Source organism: Haliotis asinina, chromosome 5, assembly GCF_037392515.1.
Source record: "Haliotis asinina isolate JCU_RB_2024 chromosome 5, JCU_Hal_asi_v2, whole genome shotgun sequence".
In the NCBI taxonomy this organism is placed as follows: Eukaryota; Metazoa; Mollusca; class Gastropoda; order Lepetellida; family Haliotidae; genus Haliotis; species Haliotis asinina.
In genome coordinates this window covers 22,336,933-22,362,212 of record NC_090284.1, presented here as the reverse complement: position 1 = coordinate 22,362,212, position 25,280 = coordinate 22,336,933, and the positions used below count along the sequence as shown (strand labels likewise).

General features: G+C 39.7%; 1 protein-coding gene across 1 annotated transcript; it reads right to left on the bottom strand.

Annotated features, from left to right (window-relative positions):
- Window positions 1–25,211, bottom strand: LOC137283365 (probable ATP-dependent RNA helicase DDX46). The gene is made up of 21 exons (XM_067814827.1): window positions 25,067–25,211; window positions 22,825–23,040; window positions 21,188–21,308; window positions 20,537–20,761; window positions 19,734–19,799; window positions 19,154–19,291; window positions 18,399–18,464; window positions 17,299–17,395; window positions 16,634–16,754; window positions 15,417–15,592; window positions 13,986–14,186; window positions 9,886–9,968; window positions 9,010–9,174; window positions 7,592–7,819; window positions 6,367–6,470; window positions 5,242–5,404; window positions 4,476–4,625; window positions 3,589–3,828; window positions 2,679–2,852; window positions 1,492–1,683; window positions 1–952 (listed from the first exon to the last, which is right to left on the bottom strand). The coding sequence occupies exons 1-21, from the start codon at window positions 25,081–25,083 to the stop codon at window positions 902–904; spliced, it is 2,994 nt and encodes a 997-aa protein (XP_067670928.1). The 5' UTR covers window positions 25,084–25,211; the 3' UTR covers window positions 1–901.
- Window positions 25,212–25,280: the final 69 nt, after the last annotated feature.

Genomic DNA, 25,280 nt, shown 5'->3' with positions numbered 1-25,280 from the left:
TTTATTGTACATGTACACTTATTTTATTACAAAATGTACAGGGTCATATTCACAGGGTCAGAAAATAAAAGTGTCCTTGACATGAGCACAGTAAAAAAAAAATCCAGGATTTTTACATTCATAATGCCATCTAATTACAGTGTAAAATATGGCTCAGTTTTAAAATATAAATGTTTCGCTGCCTGAATAAAACCAAAGTCTGACTTCCTTAGACTTGTTAGATCAGTAACACCAAGAGGAGACTTACAATGAAATGAAAACAAAAGGAACAAAACAGTATCTGCTACACTCCTGAATGATGAACCAGTGTTAAATTGTTAGGCTCAGCAATGCAGTTGTCATAGCAACATAGCCTCTCTCCAGAAGAGGAAAGAAAAGACAACTCTGCATGATCAACATCCTTGACGATGAAGTGGTTTAAATCACTATTCTGCTATGATAAATCATCTGGACCCAACAGCCATCATATCTTGTTTTTAGCCTGATTCAAATAGTTATGACATTAAAAAGAGCTGTTCAGTAATATATAACTCCAATTAACTAGAGAATCTTTGACATGTGATGGCACTGTGGGAGGTGACAAACTGATGTTACTTTCCAAACACAAATGACAGTGACTGGCTTCATCTTATTTCGTGTAACTAAAATGGGGATACCCAAGGATGCATGCTCAAAGATATTAGGAGTACTATAAGAATCCCTTGTTCCCTGGAACTGAAACTGAAAATGTTTTAATGAACTTGTTTTAAGACATATTGAATCTTCTCATGTTCTGGTCCTTCACCGAATGCTCAGAGATTGACAGGACAGAATGACACAAACATGACACTTCCTCCATAAGTAGTCCTTGAACCAAGCCATGCTTCCAGCAATAAGAAAGCAAATGTCACCAACTGCAGGGTTACAGCACTTTGTAGCGATTCTTGTTGGCATTTGGAATATAACAATTTTGCTGAAACAGAAAAAAATCTCAGTGAGTTCTGGCATTTCAGAACCTAATTAACAGTTTCGCTGCAGCACTGATTAATCTCATTTTCACAATGTGGGAATCTACAGTTGAATAGCTAAGGCCTTGGTCTCTTTAGTAAAGTGAACCAATAAATACCATATCTTGCTGAAAATGATGCCATAAAGGCAAAAACTGGCTAGTAGTAGAATGTGTTTGGCTGTTGTAACCTGCCTAATTAACAAAGACTTGCAACTGCCGTAAAGATGAGTTGGCTTTTTGGTAGAACAAAAGCGTACAAGTAATGTTTCCTCAAATTTACAAATCTTCGACTTCCTGGATGTCTAGATCCTCTGTACAAACTCTTCAGTTGTTATTCACATATTAAAAAAACCCAATGGAAATGTATTAATAAGTTACAGCTACATCAGAAAAACTAAAATAATCTGTTCATGGAAAGCAAGAATTTGCAACAACATCACCAGGACCAATTTTCCATGTGAGGTACACAAGTTTACAGAGAGACAAGCAAAACTGCTCCCTACCAGTCTGACGAGCTCCTCCCTTATGAGGCGTGTAATCTCCTTTTTGGCCTTGGAGATGGCAAGTTCACTTGTAGCCTCAATAGCCAGGTACAGCTTCCGCTCTCCCTCCTTCAGATCCTTGTCATTGGGCACATAAGTTCCTCTCACTGTGATGCCAGCCTCTGAATACTCACAGATCTGAGCCAGAGCTTCCTGCAAGCCAAGTAGAAGCACTTAGAAAGTGTAATCCCAAATATGACATGTGTTACATTTGACCACTTTCTAATGGCATTGAGTAATCACAGCTTTGGCCGTGGTTACCAGAGGGGTACACAAGGTATGCAGTCTAGACTACCAGTTGTCTGACTTCCATTTTCAGTGGAAGTCACAGTGGTAGAGCTGGTTAGGCAGCTGATTTGTGTGCTGTTGATTAGGAGCCTACCTCTGAGGGTGCGAGTTTGAATCCCATATGGGACTCAACCCCCAAAGTACTAGAATTTGTACTTTACTAAGAAAGTGTAATCCCAAATATGACATGTTACATCTGACCACTTTCTAATCAAAGTAGAAACAGGATGAGTCAAGAACAAATGGACTGTGATCAGTCTTTGCTTCAGTGAAGATGCATTTCTCTTCTGACCACAGAGAGCAGAGGTGGTTCAGCAATATTCATCCTCTTTCTCAGCTTGTCAGCACCAGGGTGTGATATTAATGAAATACTGTTCAAGGCCAAAAACATGTGGTCCATACGGGACAGTTTATAATCCTGGCTTAAGTGGGGCGGGGTGTTGGTGATTTTTATTTTTGATTTTTATTGAGAAACATGTTCAATGTGACTGCCCTCACCTCCACCCCATCTGTAAAATTTACGAACATTTAAGTGAACCCCCTGCACGTTGTACAAAATCAATGCCCCCACCATACATCTGTACAGAAGTGATAACCATCCCATCCCTCAACCAAAAGGGTGACCTCCTCCCCACTTAAAACCGTCATCACCCCCTAACCATAAAGCCATAAATTATGAAAAGTCCCTAATCTTTTAATACATTTCATTCTGTCCAAGTTCATCCCCACAGGATTTGTTTAATAAACCGTCACTGACCACACAGGTGCTGATTTTCAGTTTGTTATATTTCATGTCAGTCTGACATCCTTCCTTACAAACCCTTTACTTATAAGCCAGAGGAGTTGAAGAAATGACTGACCTTGGATGTGACCTTCCATCTGGCTGTCTGTGGGAAGTCATTGATGTCTAACTCTTCCTCATAGCGTTTGAAAGTCTCGCCCGCCGATTCCTGCTCTTTCTCCTCCTCAGCCTGTGGTCGGTACCCAATCTTTGCATGAATCTTCTCTGCCATCTGCTCTGCAATTGTCTTGGACTAGACGAAAGAAACATATATTAAGTGATTAAAACACAAAGTAGCTTTGAGTACATCGTTATAATGTAATTCCTACAATAAGCGCCCCTGTGCATATTTTTCAACAGGGCTTTTGGCAATTACTGAACGTACACTGCTTATTTCTTATACCACTGCTTCACCATTTGCACTCATTAGAATCCCTGCACTTATTAGAAGATATACGGGATAGAACTTTTCAGTAGACACTAAGTGTGCTGGATGAGTCAGTGTTCTAAGAGTTGTGGGCTGTGACCTTTTAGTGAAAGTTTTCCAATGGGTACCAACAATTAAGAGTAACAACTTTTATGTATAGACAACTTCTTTAATTAACACCTGCTTGATAATGGTGTTAGCATCTATACCAAACATCAAATGAATCCACTGCAATAAAGAAGTTATAGACAAAAAGTTTTCCTCTTCACCATACCAACTTCTAAATGCTACTTAAAGACAGGTAATATCAATGTTTGTGTCCCTTGTCTGTGTTTGTTGAGACAGTAAACATGTCAGGTGGATTAACACCAGTGCTAAAAATATTCACACTTCACAGCAAACCAAGACAATACAGAAACCGACTTAAGCAGTGATCCAAGGTACAGTGACCAAGTCATCAAATCTGAACACCAGATCCACTATGTCATCTCTTCTGAACAGAACTAGCATCTGACAGTCAATGCCAACCTGGAATCCCAATAACTGAAGACCTTCAACTTACAGCAACTTGTGGAGCAGCTACCGAATCTCCCTTCAATATAGCTGCTGCTGCCTGCTGGGTAATATCCTGGGCGTCAGGTCCCAGGTTGCGCTGCATGTTGATACGAGCAGCCAAACGTTTGGCCAGCTCCAGTTTCTGCTGATTGCTCTGTTGCTGCTGTGTCTGTTGATTGGCTATAGGCTTGGCCACATCTGTCACACGTTTCCGACTGGCGAACATATCTTCAATCTTCTGATCAATCTGTACCAATCAAAGTAGGAAAATTGTTTTGTGCATGTATCATTCATTATTGAACGTTTTGATGAATCATAGCCAAATTCAACCATTTTTCATTTTGTGACGAGAAGAAGCTGATCTATTCACAACCAGAGATGATATCTAGACTCGATAAATCTTTCACTTTGCTTTCATAACAGCGATGTTTACACTGTGCTAACACTGCAGACAGTTTCTCCATCCACAACACTTATCCAAACACGTTGAATTCAGGACTGAGTGAAAGCATATGCTCACATAATACACAATCAAACACAATGATGAATACATTTGTATATTGTCCTGTACCATGTTCTGACTGAGTGTGTGAGTGTAGTAAACGCCCTAAGCAAATATTCCAGATATATGGTGGTGGGCTATAAACATTTGAGTGTGGACCAGACAATCCAGTGATAAACAGTATGAGCATTGATCTACACAAACGGGACATGATGAAATGCATCAATCAAGTCAGCGAGTCTGACCACCTGATCCAGCTAGTCGCCTCTTATGACAAACATGTTTAACTAAAGAACAATTCGAACCCAGATCTTCATGGGTCTCATGTTCTGAACCTGCTCAAGGGGCTTCTCAAATACTACGTTTAGTCTGTGCAGACTGCAGCTACTCACGTCCATGCCTGCATCCTCATCATCCGAGTCCTGCAACCCAAGTGCTGCCTTCTGTAGCTTCTTCCGCTCGTCAGCCAGCTGGGCCTCTGTCTCATCAAACTTGAACCCTTTCCCACGGAACCCACTAGAACTCTTGATTGTTCGACCCTCCTGAAATTAAACATACCAATAAACTACTATAGTGTAGGTCCAGAAATCTGCTGGAGCATGTTTCCAATGGGGATAAGTGGCTCCCTTCTGTTAACAGGTGACATTTAGACCATTTGAACTTCATACAAGATCAGTAGGTTAAAATTTCACCTTACATTAGTTTGACTTTATCTTCAAGGAGACACTACATGAGAGGGCAGATATGCCACCTTTATCACCAACCAAACCTGCTGGTCAAGTCAAGATGGAACGTTCCCCTTCAATCATCACATTTAATGTGTCAGCAGATGGTTTAACATATGTTAACAGTATAAACATCTCAGACCCGTGCCATGATCCTTTGTTGTGATAAACTATTGAGTTTAGTTTTACGCAACACTCAGCAATATTCCTGCTATATGGCAGCAGTCTGTAAGAAATCTAGTCTGAACCAGACAATCCAGTGATCAACAGCATGAGCATTGATCTGTGCAACTGGGAGACAATGACATGTATCAACAAAGTCAGCAAGTCTGACCAACCAATCCCATTAGTTGCCTCTTACACTAAGCTAGAACTTCAAATGGTGACACAAGCAGAGTGTCCAAAGTCTTGTTACATCCAAGACACAACTTACAGCCTTTGCTCTCTCCTTGTATTCATTCCACATCTGTGCCAGGTCTTGAGGCACTGGAGCATTAGACAGCTCAAGGGCCTTGATTATGTCCCCTGCGTACCTCTCCTGATCAGGAGTAAAGAAAGTGTAGGCAAACCCCTTGTTCCCTGCTCTACCTGTCCGGCTGAAAAGGACATAGATAGTTTTGTTAACATATATAGAAACATATTTTATTGACTGTAATCCAACCAGTCACTAAGAACTACAGCTCATTTGTCCCAAGTGACTGAATTGTGAGACTGTAAGGTGATGAGGTGATCAGATTCCATGTGCCAGCATGGCATTTCGTACCATAGTCGCAGTTTTCAGTTCTGTCACAGCAGGTGTATTTGATTAACTTAAGAACTAAATCCTAAGTTATACAAATCTTTATCACTTTAGTAGCACATGGATGGGTATTATCCTTCAAATCTCTGCTGTAAGGTTTTGAGGTCCACATAACACAGATGTCTGAATACAGAATGTTAATTTGGGGACAACCACAAGACTAGTTACAACTGAAATCTGATCATGTGCCATGAGTTCATGTTGCAGGTACAAGCTATTTTTTTTGTGGATCATTGCATTTGGTCGATGCTGTCCAATAACAGGAAAAACCTCACACTGCATAGCAAAACCCATACCACTGAGCTACCAATACTCATCCAAGAGGTGACATTTTTTTAGTTTAATGCCGGACTAAGCATTAATGAGACTGTCATATAATCAAATTTGGATCTGACAATCTAGTGACTGACATTAAAAGCATCATTCTACACAACTGATCTTCAACAACGACCAGGATAGTAGGTCTCACCCTACCTGAGTCACTGCTCCTACATTTTCATACTGGGCACAGGACTAGTTTTCTGTTTGTTGTTTAACGCCACATTTAGCTAAAGTCCAGCTATATGGTTAATAACTGTCAATAATAAAAAGTAGAACACATAAATCAGTGATCAATACGATGACATGTCAACCAAGACAATATGTGTGACTACCCGAACCCATTTAGCCACATCTTACTACAAGCATGGCTTCCTGAAGATTCTAATCCCGATCTTCATGGGTGTACAACATCATGAGTCAATACAAACTGCAACTTACCCGCATCTGTGTACATAGTCCTCGTAGTGGTTTGGAACATCATAGTTTATGACCAGAATCAGCTGCTTCACATCCAGGCCTCTTGCTGCCACAGATGTTGCAATCTGAAACAAGTTGAACAAACAAAAAAACACAATTAAGAGACATGAATGTAGACCAAAATGAGTAAAATCAATGAAATTCACTTACACCAAGACGAGGAGATGTGCCAGTAAGCACATCACTCATTTTGTCTCTAATCACTCCGACTTATGAGATGTGTAATGGGCATGGCATGAGAATTCTTCTTCTTCTTCTTCATTTACCCAAGGTTGCAATAAAATTAAAAATAGGAAATTTGTAAATGAGGCATTTCAGGTCTAAAACAGCCTGTCTGAGGGATTTCATACAAATGAAGTGGGCAGTTTTGCAGATTTGAGTGGAAGATGTATGATGTAACATATCACTAAAACACTTGAATCTGCACTGAGAATTGCTAAATGAGTGAGTTGAGTTTTACGACACACTCAGCAATATTCCAGCTATATGGCAGTGGTCTGTAAATAATCATGTCTGGACAAGACAATCCAGTGATCAACAACATGAGAATCGACCTACGCAATTGGGAACCGATGACATTTGTCTGACCACCCAATCCCCTTAGTCGCCTTCTACGACAGAGTGAGTCACCTTTTATGGCTAGCATGGGTTGCTGAAAGCCTTTTCTACCCCGGGACCTATCAAGGCATTCACTCCCCTATTTTAATGCTTTAAATAACACTAAATATCCTTGATCACGGTCATATGGAAGCATTCCACATAAACAGTGAGTGAGTGAGTTTAGTTTTACGCCACACTCAGCAATATTCCAGCTATATGGCAATGGTCTGTAAATAATTGAGTCTGGAACAGACAATCCAGTGATCAACAGCATGAGCATTGATCTGTACAACTGGGAACCGATGATGTGTCAACCAAGTCAGCAAGCCAGACTACCCGATCCCGTTAGTCGCCTCTTACGACAAGCATAGTCACCTTTTATGGCAAGCATGGGTTGCTGAAGGCCTGTTTTACCCCGGGACCTTCACGGGTATCCACATAAACAATCATTGCATAAAACAACACCCTACAGTCAAGCTAAAAGCATTTCAAACGAATACATACTCCGAAACACAAAACGTTTAGACATTCTCGAGAACACATTCATTTATGCCATTACAGGAATATTTAAGATTCAGATAATTACCAGAAGCTTGATGTTCCCGTTCTTGAAGTCCAGGATAGTGCTGTCCCTATCGTACTGGTCGATGCCGCCATGTAGAGACAGACATGGGTAGGAGTGGCGCATCAACTCCTTCATCAGCTCATCTGCATTCTCCTGCTTGTCCACAAACACCAGGACGCTGCCATGTTCCTGGTAGATCCCCAGGAGCTCCAGCAGCTTCAGGAACTTCTTGTCATCCTCCAGGATAATCTCAAGTACAAAACACAGATGAATGCTTCATCATCTTTCAGGTAAATCTGATTGAGTATGGTTTAAAGCTGCAATAGCATTATTCCAGGAATATCGCAGTGGGGACACTAGAAATGGACTGCACACATAATGTCCATGTGGGAATCAAACCCAGGTCTACAGTGTGACAAGCAGACACTTTAACAATTAGGCGACACTGCTCACCCCACCCCTAATCTGAAGTACATAGAAAGAGGATTACTTTTTGACATCTTTCAAGTTTATCTGCAGTAAAATAATACCAGCTTTCACTTTTTGTCATCCTCATCCTGGGAAACAGTGATGCTGGTGTTGTTACATCACATACCACAGACATCCACCCTACACATGTTTCTGTATACAATATTCCTGAGCCAAATTCAGATCCAAGATTGAGTCTATTTCACAGTACAATTAACTAGTTCCTTGACTCAGAATTTAGGCAATTTTTCCGGGTTGGAACTGTTTAAAATACAATTCACTTTGATGCATACAGACAAGAGTCATCAGAAGATGACAAATCCCCTGGCCCCTACATATTTGAAAGAAGAAATCATCTGACAGTTACTAAAAGTCCAATTTGATTTTTTAGTTTAAGCCCGAATTGTTTCCATGGAAATCATGAAAAATATAAATGCACAAAATCTGAAAAAATAGCAAAAGGCACCACTTTGGGCGTATATCTGCTAAGTTTTGCTGAGAGATATTGAAAGGTTTTCGAGTTGTGCTCTGGAAACGAAGCAAATCCCTCCAAACCATTTCCATGGAAAAAGAAAAAAACAAAAATGAAAAAAATCTGTAGATAATGAAAAGCACCACTTTAGGTTCTGTTTGATGTAAATACCAATTTTTGTTGAAAAACATTTAAAGTTTTTTTTAGTTATGCTGCAGAAACAAATTGATTACGAACAAATGGATGAGACGTCAACCTTATTCCAGCACATGAACATGCACAGAAACTACAACATGAACTGGTATTAGGTTGAAGACACTGGACTTATCATCCACCGTTGAGGGTATCAGGCATTCCTCTGTATTATGATTTTGCCTGAATCCATTTTTGACTGCAAAGCTACTGAAACCAAAGGATGATTTAACAAGACATTTTGGAACTAATATGACCAAGAACATCAGTGTGGTCAAGAAAAACATTAGAAAATCTGAATACTTACGACATGTTGTTCAACATCTTTGCACACAACACTGCGACCTCCAACTTGAACTTCTATCGGCTTGGTTAGAATTCTTCTTGCCAATGCCTCCATCTGTCGTGGGAAGGTGGCAGAAAACATGACAGTCTGACGGTCAGGCCGTATGTTGTCCATTATTCTCATCACCTTCAAGGAAACATGCAGCAATTACTAAAAGCCAAAATCTTCCGCCAGTATGTTCACATATAGTAAGAGTAAGTCATTTTCTACCACTTTGAAATGCCCAGTGATGACTGACAGTTCCGGCTTGGTGACTATGTTCTGTTACCATGGCATCAGATTCTCTTACCCATCCAGATTCAGATTAAAACTGATCTTCAGTAACCCATGTATGTCATATGAGACAACTAATGGATTTGGTTGGTCAGGCTTACTAATTCGGGGTTGACAAATGTCATCGTGTCATCAATTGCATATAATGATGCTCATGAAGTTGACCACTGGATTGTCTGGTCCAGATTTACAGACTACCCCATATAACTGGTATATTGCTGAATGCAGTATTTAAACAACAAACCAACCAAACCAAAATTAGACGTTCTACACAAGATATTCATTGTGACAACCATGATATACCGATATTGGTTCTACTGCCCCTTCTGTATGCTGATAAAAGGACTTTTTTTCTGGCAAACCTCCTGACCACACTGTTCAAGAGTCAAGCTTTGCTTTTTTTTTAACCGACGCCTTGCATACAATGCTGAAGGATACAATCTGTCTGTTAATCCACATAATGGAACTGACAAATACAATCTTACATATTCTCCTTCTCATGAACGGGTGGTAATATACTTTATTCATTGAAACATTAAAAACGCAGTTAGACCTCCATCTCACCTGGGGCTCAAATCCCATGTCAAACATTCTGTCTGCCTCATCTAGAACCACATACGTACAACGACGCAGGTTTGTAACACGTCCTGGAAAACATAAGTAAGAAAACAATTACAATCCATTGTAATCTTTACAATAATGTCAACATAAAACAACACAAGCACTCGTATGTCTTCTAATAAAAAGGATTATGTGCCCACACATTTAACACTAAATGTATGAAAGTCATAATAACAAGGTAAGAAACAGGCTCTTGGTCAGACAGAGTAACAGAAGATGTGTACCAGTAACCTGGACTGAATTTCATAAAAAATAAAAAGCAAAAAAATTGTGAATCATAAACCAACATATTTCAAAAACGTCTGTGCCCAATTAAGCTTTGGAGTCAGTTACAGTAAATCATAGTGCAAGCATTTTCTGTGATGTGATTAGGAATTTGTTACCAGCTCATCTCACAGAACCAAATTTTACCAAACTCAGGCTTCAGACTAAGACCAAAAATAATAAAGTGTAAAAATATTGCTATTACCTCACAATTTGTGGACATATAATTTCGGTTTTTAAATCAGCATTTTACTTTGTCTGATCAATTACCTTTTCCACACCTGAATCATAAAATGCATGAGAGACTATTCTCATCAGATTCAGGAATGAAACTGTTCAATGCGATTTCCTCAATATCATGAACATTATAATTCATCATCCCTGGTGATGTGTTACCATGGCAACTGACGATGCTGACGATCCTCTCCTCTCGTCGATATCATGTGACCTTTAAAATATAAGTCTTGTATGGCAAAGCTATGCAGCCTGAGTGAAGAGAATAAAATTGATTACACCGTATGTGTGGAACACAAGCCCTACCTAGACCCTGGACTGAGTGAGTGCAGCAAGATCTCATAATCAGCGGTATCGCAGCCACGCTCAATGTCACTTCAATCAGATCTCATACTGTATGTGTCAAGGTCTGACAAACCCTCAATAGGTTTACTTTGCTACAGTATGCAGGTGTACCTTGACAGAAAGACTCTGTATAGTCATACATTGCTTGGCTAACCTCTCATATTATCAGGGCTCCCACATTTTTGTGAAATAAAATCCACGATTTTTCAAGACAAATATTACTTTTTCCAAATACAACAATATAGGGTATTTCGATATCTTTAAACATATATTCCTGCGTCTGAAATAAGTTCGGGGGCCAGTTGTGCAAAATAATTTCAACCATCAAACATTAAATCCATGTTATTGTTTAGAACTTTAGTACCACAGGCATCTAAGCATGTATTCACATAATTTCTCTGAAAATATATTTTAGAAGTTGTATAGGTGCAGGAAAATTCCATGGACAGTGAGCTTATTTATTGCAATGAGTGCAACATTTTGCTGTATCAATCAAATGATACAAAACATCCCAAACATTGGTACTTACATTTTTATCAAGCAAGCCATTGTAATAAAGAAGTTGACTATCCATAGAACTTGGCTTTCCTTCAAGTATTCACATAAATGCAAATGAATCCAATTACACGAGTTGATGGCTGCTCTTGTAATACTGTAAAGATACTGCAGTTTTCTTTAATAAAAACCCCAAGATTATTCCATGATTCCATCCATTGTTTTTTTTCAAATGCCATGTTTTTCCAAGATTAGAATACAGGGGGTGAAATTTCCAGGTTTTCGATATCTTGTGGGAACTCTGCTTATATGACACTCCACCCAACTTTCCAACTGTACAGGTATTTTTAACAGGAATTTCTTAATAATAATCCCTACTACAACTTAAATGTAGAGTGGAAGCTGTCAAAACCAGCTGCTGTCCAATCAGGCAATTTGTCAAAACCGGCATAAAATATCAGTCCTGTCCATGGACAATACATGGACATCATCACTTGAAAGCTCTGCAATTTGACAGAATATCTGTTCATACAGTAATCAGTGCTGTCAAATCTGGCGTGTGGTCAGGAGTTGATCAGATGTGTATTGTTAGCAATTAAACCTGTGGATCTGTTACTTAGCATTTGTCTGACGAAGGGACAAGGAAAAGCCCAGAAATGTTGTGTATACATTAAAGAAAAAGTTGACATCCATAACATTGTGTCTTATAAATTATCCTGCATTGAAATAATAATGGACTTTTTCATCAAATTAGCTGATTTATGATGTTGATGTTATCAAGCGAATATGAGTTCAGTCCTAGTCATAGGTAACCGTGTCAGCTCTACAATCCGGCATGCTCTCTAAACTGGATTATTTCATCAGTCCCAATGAATGTTGACCCGTGAAGGTCCTGGGGTACAATAGGCCTTCAGCAACCCATGCTTGCCATAAAAGGCGACTATGCTTGTTGTAAGAGGCAACTAACGGGATCAGGTGGTCAGGCTCGCTGACTTGGTTGACAAATGTCATCGGTTCCCAATTGCACAGATTGATGCTCATGTTGTTGATCACTGGATTGTCTAGTCCAGATTCGATTATTTACAGACTGCCGCCATATAGACGGAATATTGCTGAGTGCGACGTAAACCTAAACTCACTCACTCACTCACCCAATGAGTGCCAGTTTAGACAGGTTCCACTGTACATGAAAATAATACATGGCTTTGCTTTGCAATTCAGAATGTTACACCTGACAACTACTCCTATCAAACTTACCTGCATTTGTAACATAATACAGTGTTAAATGTATAACAAACTCTCCTAACCATACTCCTAAAGTTCAGAAGCTAAACAGAGAAACAGATGTTTCATCTACAGGCATGACAAGCAATAACAATCATCATCATCATCATACCTTGACACCTGGAAACAAAAAGTGACGTATTAGTCTCGAGTTCTCTTCAGGACATCGGGGACATATATCCAGCAGTTTTAAATTATATACCGACAATTAACACTCTTCACTGACATTCCATCTCATGGCTACTTGATGCAGGATCAGAAATTAGTCTTGAAATGCACATACATGACACATTTGAAGCCCAAGTCTCTCTACACTCATCTCAATGCCTTTTGAATATCTCCAGAGCAGATATTTAGAAAACTTAACATCCAGGCTGACTCCCTGTAACCGACTTTCAGTACTTCTGTCGTGTATCTGTTGCATCATATGCCCAACATTTCAGCAGACAACAGAGACTGACATTTTATATTCATGGAAATTGTCAGTGGTCCAACATATTTTGTCATATGACCACCTTGACATATCAAATTGATCACAGTGTGTGACAATCAAGTTTTTAATTACCTACATTAAAGACATATGTGCACAAATACATTCAGTGATAACTATTTGTGGCTGAAGCTAGTGATGATAGAAAGAAATCAATGGTAGCCATGGCAACCACTGTAAGACATATACATACAGTAAAGGACTCTTGCTCATCAGGTTTATTCTAAGTCAACAAAAGTTGTGTGCAGAGAAATCAGTAGCAATCAACCAAAAGAGTGTGGCTCGTAGTAGAAATTGCTAACTCTGCTTTCAATTGAATTCCAGCAATATCACACAAAGATTGAGAAAGAGTCCTCAATTACATGTGTTGTCAGCACATAGCTTTACAGGACTACTTCAAGCATGGTTCAATATCAAGTGAAGGCCTTTGTGGCAGGAATGACATTTATGACAATTATTTCTGAATCATCACAATTCTTCCTAATACTTCTATTGGGAGTGAACATTAGATACGAGGTTTTAATAACTGCTAACTAGTAAAACATGGCAGACAATGGAAGCCAATAACAATGTGTACTGTCAAACATGCATTAAACCATTTGTTTTGGGGGGATCAAATGATTCATAAGTATACCAAAATGATTTGGATTCCACAAAAGATCCACATGTGTTAGTTAATCTTTCCTATTGTATCATACAATTAATTACATTACTGACAGCATTTACGGAGTTGTTCTCAAAAGAGTCAACGAATGATTGTAAAACTTGAAGTAAACATAAATATGTCATATATGGGTCAGAGGTATGTTTCCAATCTGTACACAAGCATTGTACACACGTTACCCCAGTCTCAGAATCATATGAAGGCAAACGACCTACATAAACACCTGCCACCCTAAAAACAATGCTACCTGAATACAAATGTACCCACCATTATTTGCCGCCAGCATGTCAATCATTCTCCCTGGTGTGCAAACGATTATCTCGCAGCCTCTTTTCAACTCTGCGATCTGTTCGGATATTCCTGTCCCGCCGTACACACACACGCATCTCAATCCCATAGTTCTGACGAATTTCTTGCATTCCGACGAGATCTGTAGAGCCAGTTCACGGGTTGGGGTCATTACCACGGCTGTGTTATACAAAACAAACATAATATAACCAAGGTCCAATTTTTAAGGAATAACATCAGACAGGTCATGTAAAAAGTCACAGGTCAAAGTTCACATCAAGCAATTTGCATCAAGAATGATTTCCATGCTATGGTTTCTAACAATACCTCAAAGATTTCAATATTAAATGTTAAATGATTATCTGCCCATTTACTACTTCAATTTGAAATGTTAGCTGTTATTCTGCGTAACAACTCCATACAAGGAGTGACTCCAGGAGTATGGTTTTAGGGTACTGTCATTAATATTCCAGCTACATAAAGGCAGGAGACACCAGAAATGGGCTTCACAAATTGTATCCACATGGGGAATCAAACCCGGGTCCTCATTGAGACCAGCAAACACTTTAATCACCAGGCGCCTCCACTGCCTGTCCCCTGCATCTCCTGTCTCCTTACAAGGAACATGCTGAGGCTATACCATTTGACTCAGAAAAAAGGTTAACCAAGCCTGGTTTCATAGTTTTGCACTGTTGCATAAAGCACACTGCAATCATTAAGATGCACTGCATTCTCTTCCCACAGAGCTTACTCCTGTCACATCTTCCTACGTAACCTCTGTTCTAATACGGCCATATTTCCCAGTCACCAAGAAATCCCCTTGCAGCAGAAAAACGCAATAGGAATTATCTCCCTTGTTATAATCCAATCAGAACGTGTTAAATAGACTTAGCTCCAATATGGCAGCACCCATGGAGTTGGTTCATCAACGTGCGAAGGAAAGATTTGGTATTTCATGTTTAACTGAAAATCAGAAACTGGCAATAGAGAGTGTAGGGATCAAATGCCGGTATGCGTTTGGAGAAACAAAAACTGGTAGTGGCAACTTTTCCCGATGCATTCTGAAATTACCAATATCTTTCGAATGATCACTCTTGAAACAACATCTCTGATTGCACAACTAAATCTGAATGCCTCCCATCGAGAGTCTTGAACACTCACACCATGAAAGGGCCGTATTAGAACAGAGGTTACGTAGGAAGATATGACAGGAGTAACCTCTGTGGGAAGAGAATGGATGCACTGTTGCATAAAGCACACTGCAATCATTAAGATGCACTGTTGCATAAAGCACATTGCAATCATTAAGATGCTCTTCAGAAGGATAAAAAATCAAAACAGACAATCTCTGAACAAGCATTCTTAAGACTGTTAATATATCCTTGGCCTGGAATCACCATGACAACATACCTATGGGTCCATCTTCGTCTTCCAGTTCTGGCTGATCCAGTACATGTCTGAACATAGGGAGAAGGAAGGCCAGGGTTTTACCGCTGCCAGTCTTGGCAATCCCTATGAGATCACGACCTGACATTATAGTTGGGATTGCCTGAGCTTGAATAGGTGTGGGCTTCTCGTACTGATGCCTGCAAACAGAGATTGAATTGGAATCATGTTCACATAATGTGCAAATTAGAGCACTTCAAATGCCTTTCAAAGAACTGAGGACAAAAGGCAGCCTAATCTCGAACTTTCCCACATTGCCCAAATCAACCTCAGCTTCAACATGCACTCTAGAACTTGATGAGAGACAAGTACAGTCGTGCCCCATTTATCCGAACCTCAGATATCCGGAAAACTCTTCCGAACAAAAATTCCTTAAAACGAATACACAACGTTGTAAAATTACTCACATATCCGGAAATCCGGTTTCCGTAACCGCACGGTCATTTTCACAGACAAAACACTAAATAATGCGCATTTTTGTCTCGTATATCCGGATTGCTGAGCACCTGTATGTTTACACAGGCGATTACCAAGGGCCTTGTGTGCCGTAACAAAGAAGTCGACGGTCTTTGAAGCGTGAGAAGATTAATTACCTCTGAGTAGCAAGGTGACATTGAGTTAATTTTGAGGTGTGTCAATTTGTTGGTCACTATAATTAATTAATCCGGATGATCAAGCAAGCCTGGACAGCTGTGAGCGAAAAGACAATTGTGAACTGCTTTCATCATGTGGATATTATCCAATCAAATGAGGACCCACTGTGACTGTTACTGCCGATGATCTTGTGAATGTCGACAGTGACGAACTGACCGACGAAAGTCCTCTCGCCTTTTTATACAGCCAGTGCAAAAGATTGTGTCTGATGCCTACTATGTTTGTTTCTTTGTACGTTTCTAATACATATGGCCCGTGATTTAGATATCCGAAAATCCGCTTATCTGGACAGTTTCAATAAAAACACAAGTGTTCGGATAAACAGGGCACAACTGTATAACAAAAGAATTTGCAGTAGCAGGGTTGAACAAAGCCACAGGCCTAATTGCCTGAGACTAGTAAGAATCTAGATGGTGTAGTGAGGTGAGTCAGACACCCAAAGAGTCACCATGTGATGTCATGTTTGAGCCAGGTAGCCCCTAGAAGCCTGAATTGTGAACTTTGTAGTTATGTGTCATCATACTTACTTCTTGAGGACATCCATGATTTTCTTGCTGACTCCACATTGAGCCCAGCTTTTGACAGGTTTGGGGCAGTTCTTGCCCCGCACCTTGATCCCTTCCATGTCTTCTCGCAGCTGATCAACCTCTGTTGATTTAACGAATAGTTATAATCAAGTTCTGTCAAGACATACTGATGGCTTCATCTCACAAAGTGATTTCTATTGTAACCAATAAACTGACCAGGTAAATCATGAAAAAATACCATACAAGTACAATGGATGTGAGTGAGTTTACCTCCACACTGCTTTTAACAATATCCAGCAAAACAATGGTGGGGGACACCAGAAATGGGTTTCACACATTGTACCCATGTGGGGGATCGAACCCAGTCTTCAGCAAAGGCTTGACACACAATGCTACTCCACCACCCCGAACTGTATGTGAAGAGAATGTTGGTTATACAAGCTGACTGAAGGGAGTGGGAGGTCTGGCTAGGTGTACACTGTCCTTCATCCTTGCCCAACAAACACAATGGGGCAATGATGCTGCTGACAACATATTATCGAGACTAGACAATATATAACAACACAGCTGAAATACAGTTGACAGTAGTGTTAATTAGAGAAACCTTATGGCTTGTCTACTGATGGGAGAAGTGTCCACGAACACTGAATGAATCAGATACTTACCCTCCTGGGTCAGCCTGGCTATCTCTGGTACCTCCACGTAGAAGTTCTTCCTGTAAGGGGCATAGTAGATGCGCTCATGGTCCACAACTGTCAGCTCCTGGAAAATGAAAACACAGTGGATTAATATGTGCTACCTCTGTTCAGGGAAAGATACCTGTGATGCTGGCTAGACTGTGTGGAAGCACCAGACGACATTAAGACCATTAGCAGGAAGGATAGCCATCTAACTCACTTTCCCACATACTGCAGACTCCATTACTCTTCTTTCATCAGAAACACAGTGTTCATTGTTTCCTACACCATGTGCATCCAATTGTAACACACACACACCACACACAGTTCAATTACATAAGGTATAAGATTGACTACTGGCATGAGTGAGTGAATTTAGTTTTACGATGCTTTTAGCAATATTCCTGCAATATTACAGCAGTGGGATGGGGGTAGAGATAGATACTGGACATGGGCTTCAAACATTTTATCACACATGTAAGGAATCAAACCTGGGTCCTCGGCATCAAGAGTTAACACCTTAACCACTAGGTTACTCCACTGCACCTGTTGTTTTGATGATATGCAATCAAAATGCCTTCTTCACTCATTCTGGTGCACAGCAACTTAAAGACTTGGAGTGTGTGAGAGAGTGAGTTTGGTTTTATGCCACTTATAGCAATGTTCCCGAAATACCATCACAGGGGACACCAGAAATGGGCTTCAAACACATTACCCATGTGGGAATTGAACCTGAGTCCTTGGTGTGACTGGCAAACACTTTAATCAGTAGGCTACCCCACTGCCCCTGATTGCCGGTTACAACAACCCTCCAGCACTGTGTACCATTTAATTTTTAACGTTCTTTTGACCTGATCAAACATATTAAACTTGACTGTGATTTTAAATGTAGATCTATGACTAACTCTTGTTCAGATGAATCATTCTAACTGATCATTGATATCATGCAGAAAAGATGTTGTCGTACTGATAAGCAAGACTGAGCTGGTGGTGTCACTTTCAAAACAAAGCTGTAGTGGTGAGTCAGTCTTTTGTCTGTATTGGTAAACTAATATACCAAGGACATGGAGAAGAATAACGAGTCTTACCTTCCTTTTCTTGGCCATGTTGGACATTGTTGTGTCCAGATCCTCCTCTTCCTCTTCTGATGAATACTGCAAAAATCAAATACCACGTCATCAGATTTCAGAGGACTATTCACTTGTCTTGTAATACGGTGAAAGGTCTTATAGTAATATTACACTGCATCACATTGATGTGGAAAGGAAATATTGAAGTGGGACAGGTCTCAGCATGTAAACAGCATGTAAACAGTGCTGTTCTAGAAAAACAGACCATGTCTAAGTCAAGCTAAGAGATGCCTTAGATGATAGGGCCAGCTGCAGTATGGCTGTGAAAATGAGCAAGTTCATTTATTATAGAGCTATTCCTTATGTGAAAACTAAAGTCAGTTTCAAGGCACACTTGGTTGTAATCTGGCTGATGTACATGCTGTAAGTAGTGGTGATTTCACACAGTAAGCAGCCACCAATACCAACTTCTTGAAAATAGAAGTGGAACTGATTAAAACTTAAAATCAGAAATACACAACGGTCCATTGCAAACTTGCTACATACTTTCAGTTATATTGTCAATCCTCACTGGCTGTTAATGTTTTAGACCACTCGACACATATGTACACATTACGTACAAAATACACATTACACACAAGAAAGAAACCCATCTCTTGCTTTTTGTCAAGTTTTTAAAAAGAAGACAAACATGAATGCTTACTATTTTGAGATTTCATTTGTCTCAAACTTGCATTTCTTCAGCTGTTGAGTATAGCACAATCAATCATTACCTCCATGGCGTCTATGTTGCTCTCCATCACTTCTCCCTTTTCCTTGCTGGTGTCGTCCTTCTTCTTAGCCACAGCTGTGATGAACGTCACTTTGCCACTCGCAGCTGCTGCTTGGGCTCCATTACCATTTGCTCCCTTCTGAAACAATACAGATCCAGAGATTATTCTCAAGAGTTGCATACCTTCAGTGTAAACAATCAGTACCTCTCTGGATAATACAGATCCAACTGTCAGAGTTACCTCCCCTGATTAATACAGATCACTTTGAAGTGGGTGGGTGGGTGGGTGGGCGAGTGAGTGAGTGAGTGAGTTAAGTTTTACGCAGCACTCAGCAATATTCCAGCTATATGGCGGCGGTCTGTAAATAATCGAGTCTGGACCAGACAATCCAGTGACCAACAACATGAGCATCGATCTGCGCAATTGGGAACCGATGATATGTGTCAACCAAGTCAGCGAGCCTGACCACCCGATCCTGTTAATCGCCTCTTACGACAAGCTGAGTCGCCTTTTATGGCAATCACTTTGAAGTCTCCATACACTTTGATACATGTATATTCCAGCCATTACATCACCTCACCTGATTGTCACCTTTGTCATGGGTCTTGTCTTTGTCACGGGCAGATTTCACCTCCTCTGTCACAGACTGAAATCAAAATAGCAACAATTATTTGGAGGGTGACTAAAAACATAGCTGTAACAGCTATGCCTGTAACATAATCCAAAATCATATAATGTTCTTCCAGTCTGAAACTATCACTGCAAGGCCATAACCAAAACAACCTTATAAAATCCAACAATTTCAAAAGTTTGAGGACACCTTTTTAACAAATATTGTTTTACAATAATCCCACACATCTTCAAGTGACATGCCACCAACATTTCCTGTGGACGATTTATAAATATTCATGCAAATCAAACATTTCAAGTCTGTAGACATAACCATGACACTGAAAGAACAATGTGTGGAAAAGCCACATGTGCTGCTGGTCATGGACATTTAACACTTTGGATAAATCCACAAGCATGGATAGTGCTGACTGGTGACAGCCATCTTACTTTACATTTCTTATACTGCATGAACTATTTTTGGTGCATGCACCACCTGTGACAGCCCTCATACTTTCAATTTCTTACACTGCATGTACTAATTTGTGAAGTTTTCTCTGAACAAGACAATAGACATGACTGTGCCAGTAAACAGTTCTTTACTACAGATGTCCATGAATGTTTCAGAGCATATGAAGGAGAAAAAAATTAGCTCTGAAATGTTATGATAAAGAAAAAAAGAAGCTGTTAGCCACAAAACTTGTCATGTATTCATGTTCATCCTAATAAACTACTAAATGCTTTCCAAGAGCTGCAGTTGGTAGTATTTCCTACCTGCATGAAGGCATCAAGTGGGTCAACCTCATTTTCATCATCCTTATCATTCTCCTGAACAACTTCATCTTCATCTTCATCATCATCCTCCAGAGTCCACTTCTTCATCGGGGGAGTGATGTTTATGGGCAACAGTTCCTGTTTCTTCTTGCGCTCCGCTCGCCACTTCTCGATACGTTCACGACGTTTCTGCATCTCCACCTCAAGACGTTTTTGTTCCTCTTCCTGGAAATCAGACAGGCACTTAGATTCAAGGTTACTAGATCACAAAATGACCACGGAACAGTGCTGCCATGCAGTTCAGGTGAAACTCAGCACAGCTACTAGTCAGTTTCAGCCAGGGCTGTTCCACCAGTCATTTGTCATCCCAAGGTGTGAAGAGTGAAAACAGAACAATGTTGTCATAGTTTTTCTGTGATTGATCATAAAGGAGATTTCAGATCCTGTTGGGTACAGGGGTTTCAGGACAATGTATGTTATTCATGTTTTGTGCATTTATCTCTATTTAGAGTTATTTAATCACTCAAATGAACCCAAATGGACTGAATGATTACCAATTACTACTACACAACAAACCTAAGATCTCCTGCCGACAAACACCACTGTAACGTTTTCATGTAGAACCTACTAAATGAGTTAATCTGTTTTTACCTTATTGAGTGGTTCATCTTTAACCCTCAGTTCTCCTTCTCTGTGAAGAACCTTTTCAGCACTCGGAGAGGGGCTCTTTGCTTTCTTTTCGGGGGATCTGGATTTGGACTTCTTCTCTCGTCTGTATAAAACATGCAAACTAATTATAACATGAACCAATAAATATTATCTTCATTTCTAATTTTCTAGAACCCGTGAAGGTCCTGGGGTAGAATAGGCATTCAGTAACCCATGCTTGCCATGAAAAGCGACTGTGCTTGTCATAAGAGGCAACTAACGGGATTGGATGGTCAGGCTTGCTGACTTGGTTGACACAGGTCATTGGTTCCTCATGTTGCTGATCACTGGATTGTCTGGTCCAGACATAATTATTTACAGACCACCGCCATATAGCTGGAATATTGCTAAGTGCGGCGTAAAACTTAACTCACTCAATCAAATTTTCTAGATACTTGGGACAAATATTGCCCACTGTATAAGCAAGCTGCCCAATGTTAAAAGTTCTCATTCAACTATGTACTACCCGCTCAAATAAAAGTTGAAACTTAATGTACTAGACTGAGCATTATTGTACTATATTTATCTGTAATATGAACAGCTCTTCCACCCTTAAGTCCTTTGTATACAGTCAAAATAGTATTGGGTTCAAACTTCAAAAAACTTCCAGCAATATCATGACAACAGTTAAGGTCTTCATACAGTGTTCCCATGATTCAATAAAGATGTTATTGTGATTGTGCCCACATGTTCAGAGAAATTAAGGCATAAATAAATTACAGCTTGTTCAGCTTGACCTTTGTCAAGTGAATACTAAGACATTGTGTGACCGTGTCATAACTGGTTGGGTCTATTACTGTGAAGGGGTGCACACTTGTTAGTTGACTGTCAACATTTCTGAACTGCCGAAACAATGTCACCATTGACATCTCAGTGTCAAGAAATCATAAGTGTCCTAACTTTCTTTAAAAAAAAGCCACAGATGATTCAATGTTTCTTTTTTGAGCTCTTAGGCAGCGAGCAGCAGCAGCAGCAGCAGCAGCAGCAACTGGTATTTGCAGTGATAAATGAGCTGGCTGTAGAGAGTGATAAGAGTGAATCGGATTATGAAGTAAGTGAATGACGTCTGCTCGTTGTAAAGTTAGTAAACCAAAATAGATAGCAGTTAGCATACGACAATACACAATTCAATTAAAACATGCTTCACACGAACACAACCTTAATAACATTCTCTCCTCCCCTGTTTAATGAAGATAACTCTACCTGTCGCTTTTGTCATTTAACCATTAACCTCCCGGGTCATGCATACATTGAGTAGCTCAGGTCAAGCTGCACAAGATGTAGGTCTTCCATATTTTGAGCATTGGCTTTATTTCAGGTAAGGATATGGCCAGTCACATTTATTATGAGTCAGCTAATCAGATAAGAGACAACAAAATCATGTTGGTTTTATCATGCTACAGCCCCTTTCAGCAATATCATGGAGAGGAGTCTATAAATGGGCTCCACACATTATTACCATGTGGGCAATCAAATGATGGTCTCCTGCATCTAACTGACTAGACCATCATTCCAACAGCATTTTAGTTTAGTTAATTGCAGTGATCAAGTTAATAAATGCCTCAGCTGAATAGACTTACTTCCTATCCTTTTCTTTTGACCTGGATCTTTTTCTCCTATCTCTCTTTGTATCACGATCCCTCGACCTGCTTCTTGATCTCTTCCGATCCCTGTCTCGTGACCGTGAACGTCTTAATCGATCTCTTTCCCTGGACCTTAAAGGGGTGCGAGACCTGCTTCTCTTTCTTCTGCGCTCACGGGATAAACTCCTTGATCGCGACCGCCGCCTATAGGATCTGGAAGAAGTGTGAAAAAGATGATGTCAATGTATATGTATTTACAACTGATTCAGCATCTTGTTCCAGTTCCTGTTTACTGTGAAAGATGAAATACATATTAGTCCCAGATTACTCACGTTATCACCTTCCTAACAAAAGTTCAAACACAATATTCATGCATGATACAAAGACATCAACAAAAAGTAAGTTCTTAACGTGTTGTTTTTTTATCAATAACCCCAATGTAACTTGAGGAAAATCCATACCATTTCTATCATGTTTTGAGTTTTGTGGAGAAAATGATTACTGGACATTTTGGGTAAACAGCAGAGTGCTCATCATGCAGGAAAAGAGTACTAATTGTTTGTGACCATGGTGGCAGTGTCTAAGGTCCTAATCTATACACTTGTAAACATGGCAAAATATTGGCCAATAAGACTAACTCAACGGTATAGTGTAGCTACACTTGGTCCCTGTCCTAATGTTGAGTCATGGGATCATAGCTCTTGAAGACAGAATTAACTGAAATTTAAAAAGAAACAAAATTCCAAATATCAGTCATCCAGTAGGCACCATTTTAATTAAAGCACACAATCAAAATTGTGCATAATGTGCATGTACAATTATGTGCTTTAATATATGACAATAATACATGGGAATGTCAATTTTGTTTTGCAAAAATTAAGTTAAGTAATGTATTTAAACAACTTTAAGCTGCATACATTTTTGAGTCGCTATGTGCATGAGCAGGGCGTGTAAAAATATCCACAAAAACAGAAATACACCAGTAGATATTTTTATACACCCTGTGCATGCACACAGCTATTCAAAACTTAACGTGAAACCAGCTAATTGGCACAATCATGTCTCTGTTATTGACAACCAGGTTTTATTGTACAAGCCCTGGACGCATGCATTTGACGTCATTCAATACTTCTAAGTGTTTGTACCAAGCAAGCAATGTCATATTTAGACAGTGAACATGATGTACATGTGAATTGTGCATATAGTGTATGTGATTGGTTTAAACAATGTTTATTTCCTCTGATGACAGATCTGTGTAAGTTTACATATGACAAGGTTTGGGGGGGATTGGCAAACAAGCAAAATTGCGTAAAATTTAATGCCTCTCCCCACATAATATGAAACATACACACTCAGACTTGATTAATAACAGTATGTATGTTTCAAGTGTGCCTGTGTGTGTAGATGTTCGTCTATAGTGTACATGCCTAATAGTGTAAGAAATGTGGTGTATGTGAGTGTGTGCCTGGGTTTACCTTTAGAATACAGCACCATAAACTTCAAAAGCATGTCATTATACTCTTTTACGTAATTGTAGGTGATAAGGGTTAGATTACGGTTAGAATAATCTAACCTGAACATTCTCATGAGAAGTTGTGGTGCTGTATTGTAAAGGTGGGGAGTAGTGCACTTTACTTGGCGCAATTTTTCCGATTTTTGTGGATGGATATACTCACATATACTCACACCAAAGGTAAGCCAACCCTAACCTTTATTCACTAACCCTTAGGATCTAGAAGGGGGGTGCCCAAGGGCTCAGGATCTAGAATGGGGTGCCCAAGGGCTAAGGATACAGCAGCGTGCTCATTAGGGAGCGCTCAGCAGTGCCCAGGTAGCGAGCCTGGTAAACTGCACTCTACCGTAAAGGTGTTCCCTAGTCTGTTTGCAGACACTTAATATGACAGTTTCTAAAAATGAAATTAATATCAATCATTGTGTTGGGATATGTCCTAATTAATCTAATCTGATCTATGAGTTTGAATGTAGGATTGTTACTTGTTTCGTTGACCAAACATGTGAAGTTGGTTTATTTTATTCTTCCGTGTACGTCTTTTGGGACCCGTCTTTTAGCTTGAAGTGTACGTAACAAACAGTAGACTACAAAATACTACGTGAACAAAACCTTTAACAATACCACAAACTACCACGAACTTATGGGACACGAAACAGGTGCTCGTTTCGACTAGTTTGTCTAACAAATGCTTATAATTCAAGTAATGAACAATATCCGATAACGTACCTGCTATCTCTAGGCATTATTATACTGGATTTCCAATCTACAGTACGTGTTATACCAACAAATTCTTATTTCAAAACAGGTGTATTTACTTCCAACTCGAACGTTAGGTCAACGCCGGTTATAATGAGACGGCTTCCGGTATGTCGTTCAAAATTTAGTGCTTCAAAATTCATTTATGCGAGTGATCTGAAGCAACATATGCCCAAGAACGCAT

Coding starts and splice junctions, on each gene's coding strand:
- LOC137283365 (XM_067814827.1), bottom strand. Junction 14,187..15,416: donor AGACGAAGATGGACCCATAG/GTATGTTGTCAT, acceptor TGTATAACACAG/CCGTGGTAATGACCCCAACC. Junction 4,626..5,241: donor ACAAGGAGAGAGCAAAGGCT/GTAAGTTGTGTC, acceptor GTTTAATTTCAG/GAGGGTCGAACAATCAAGAG.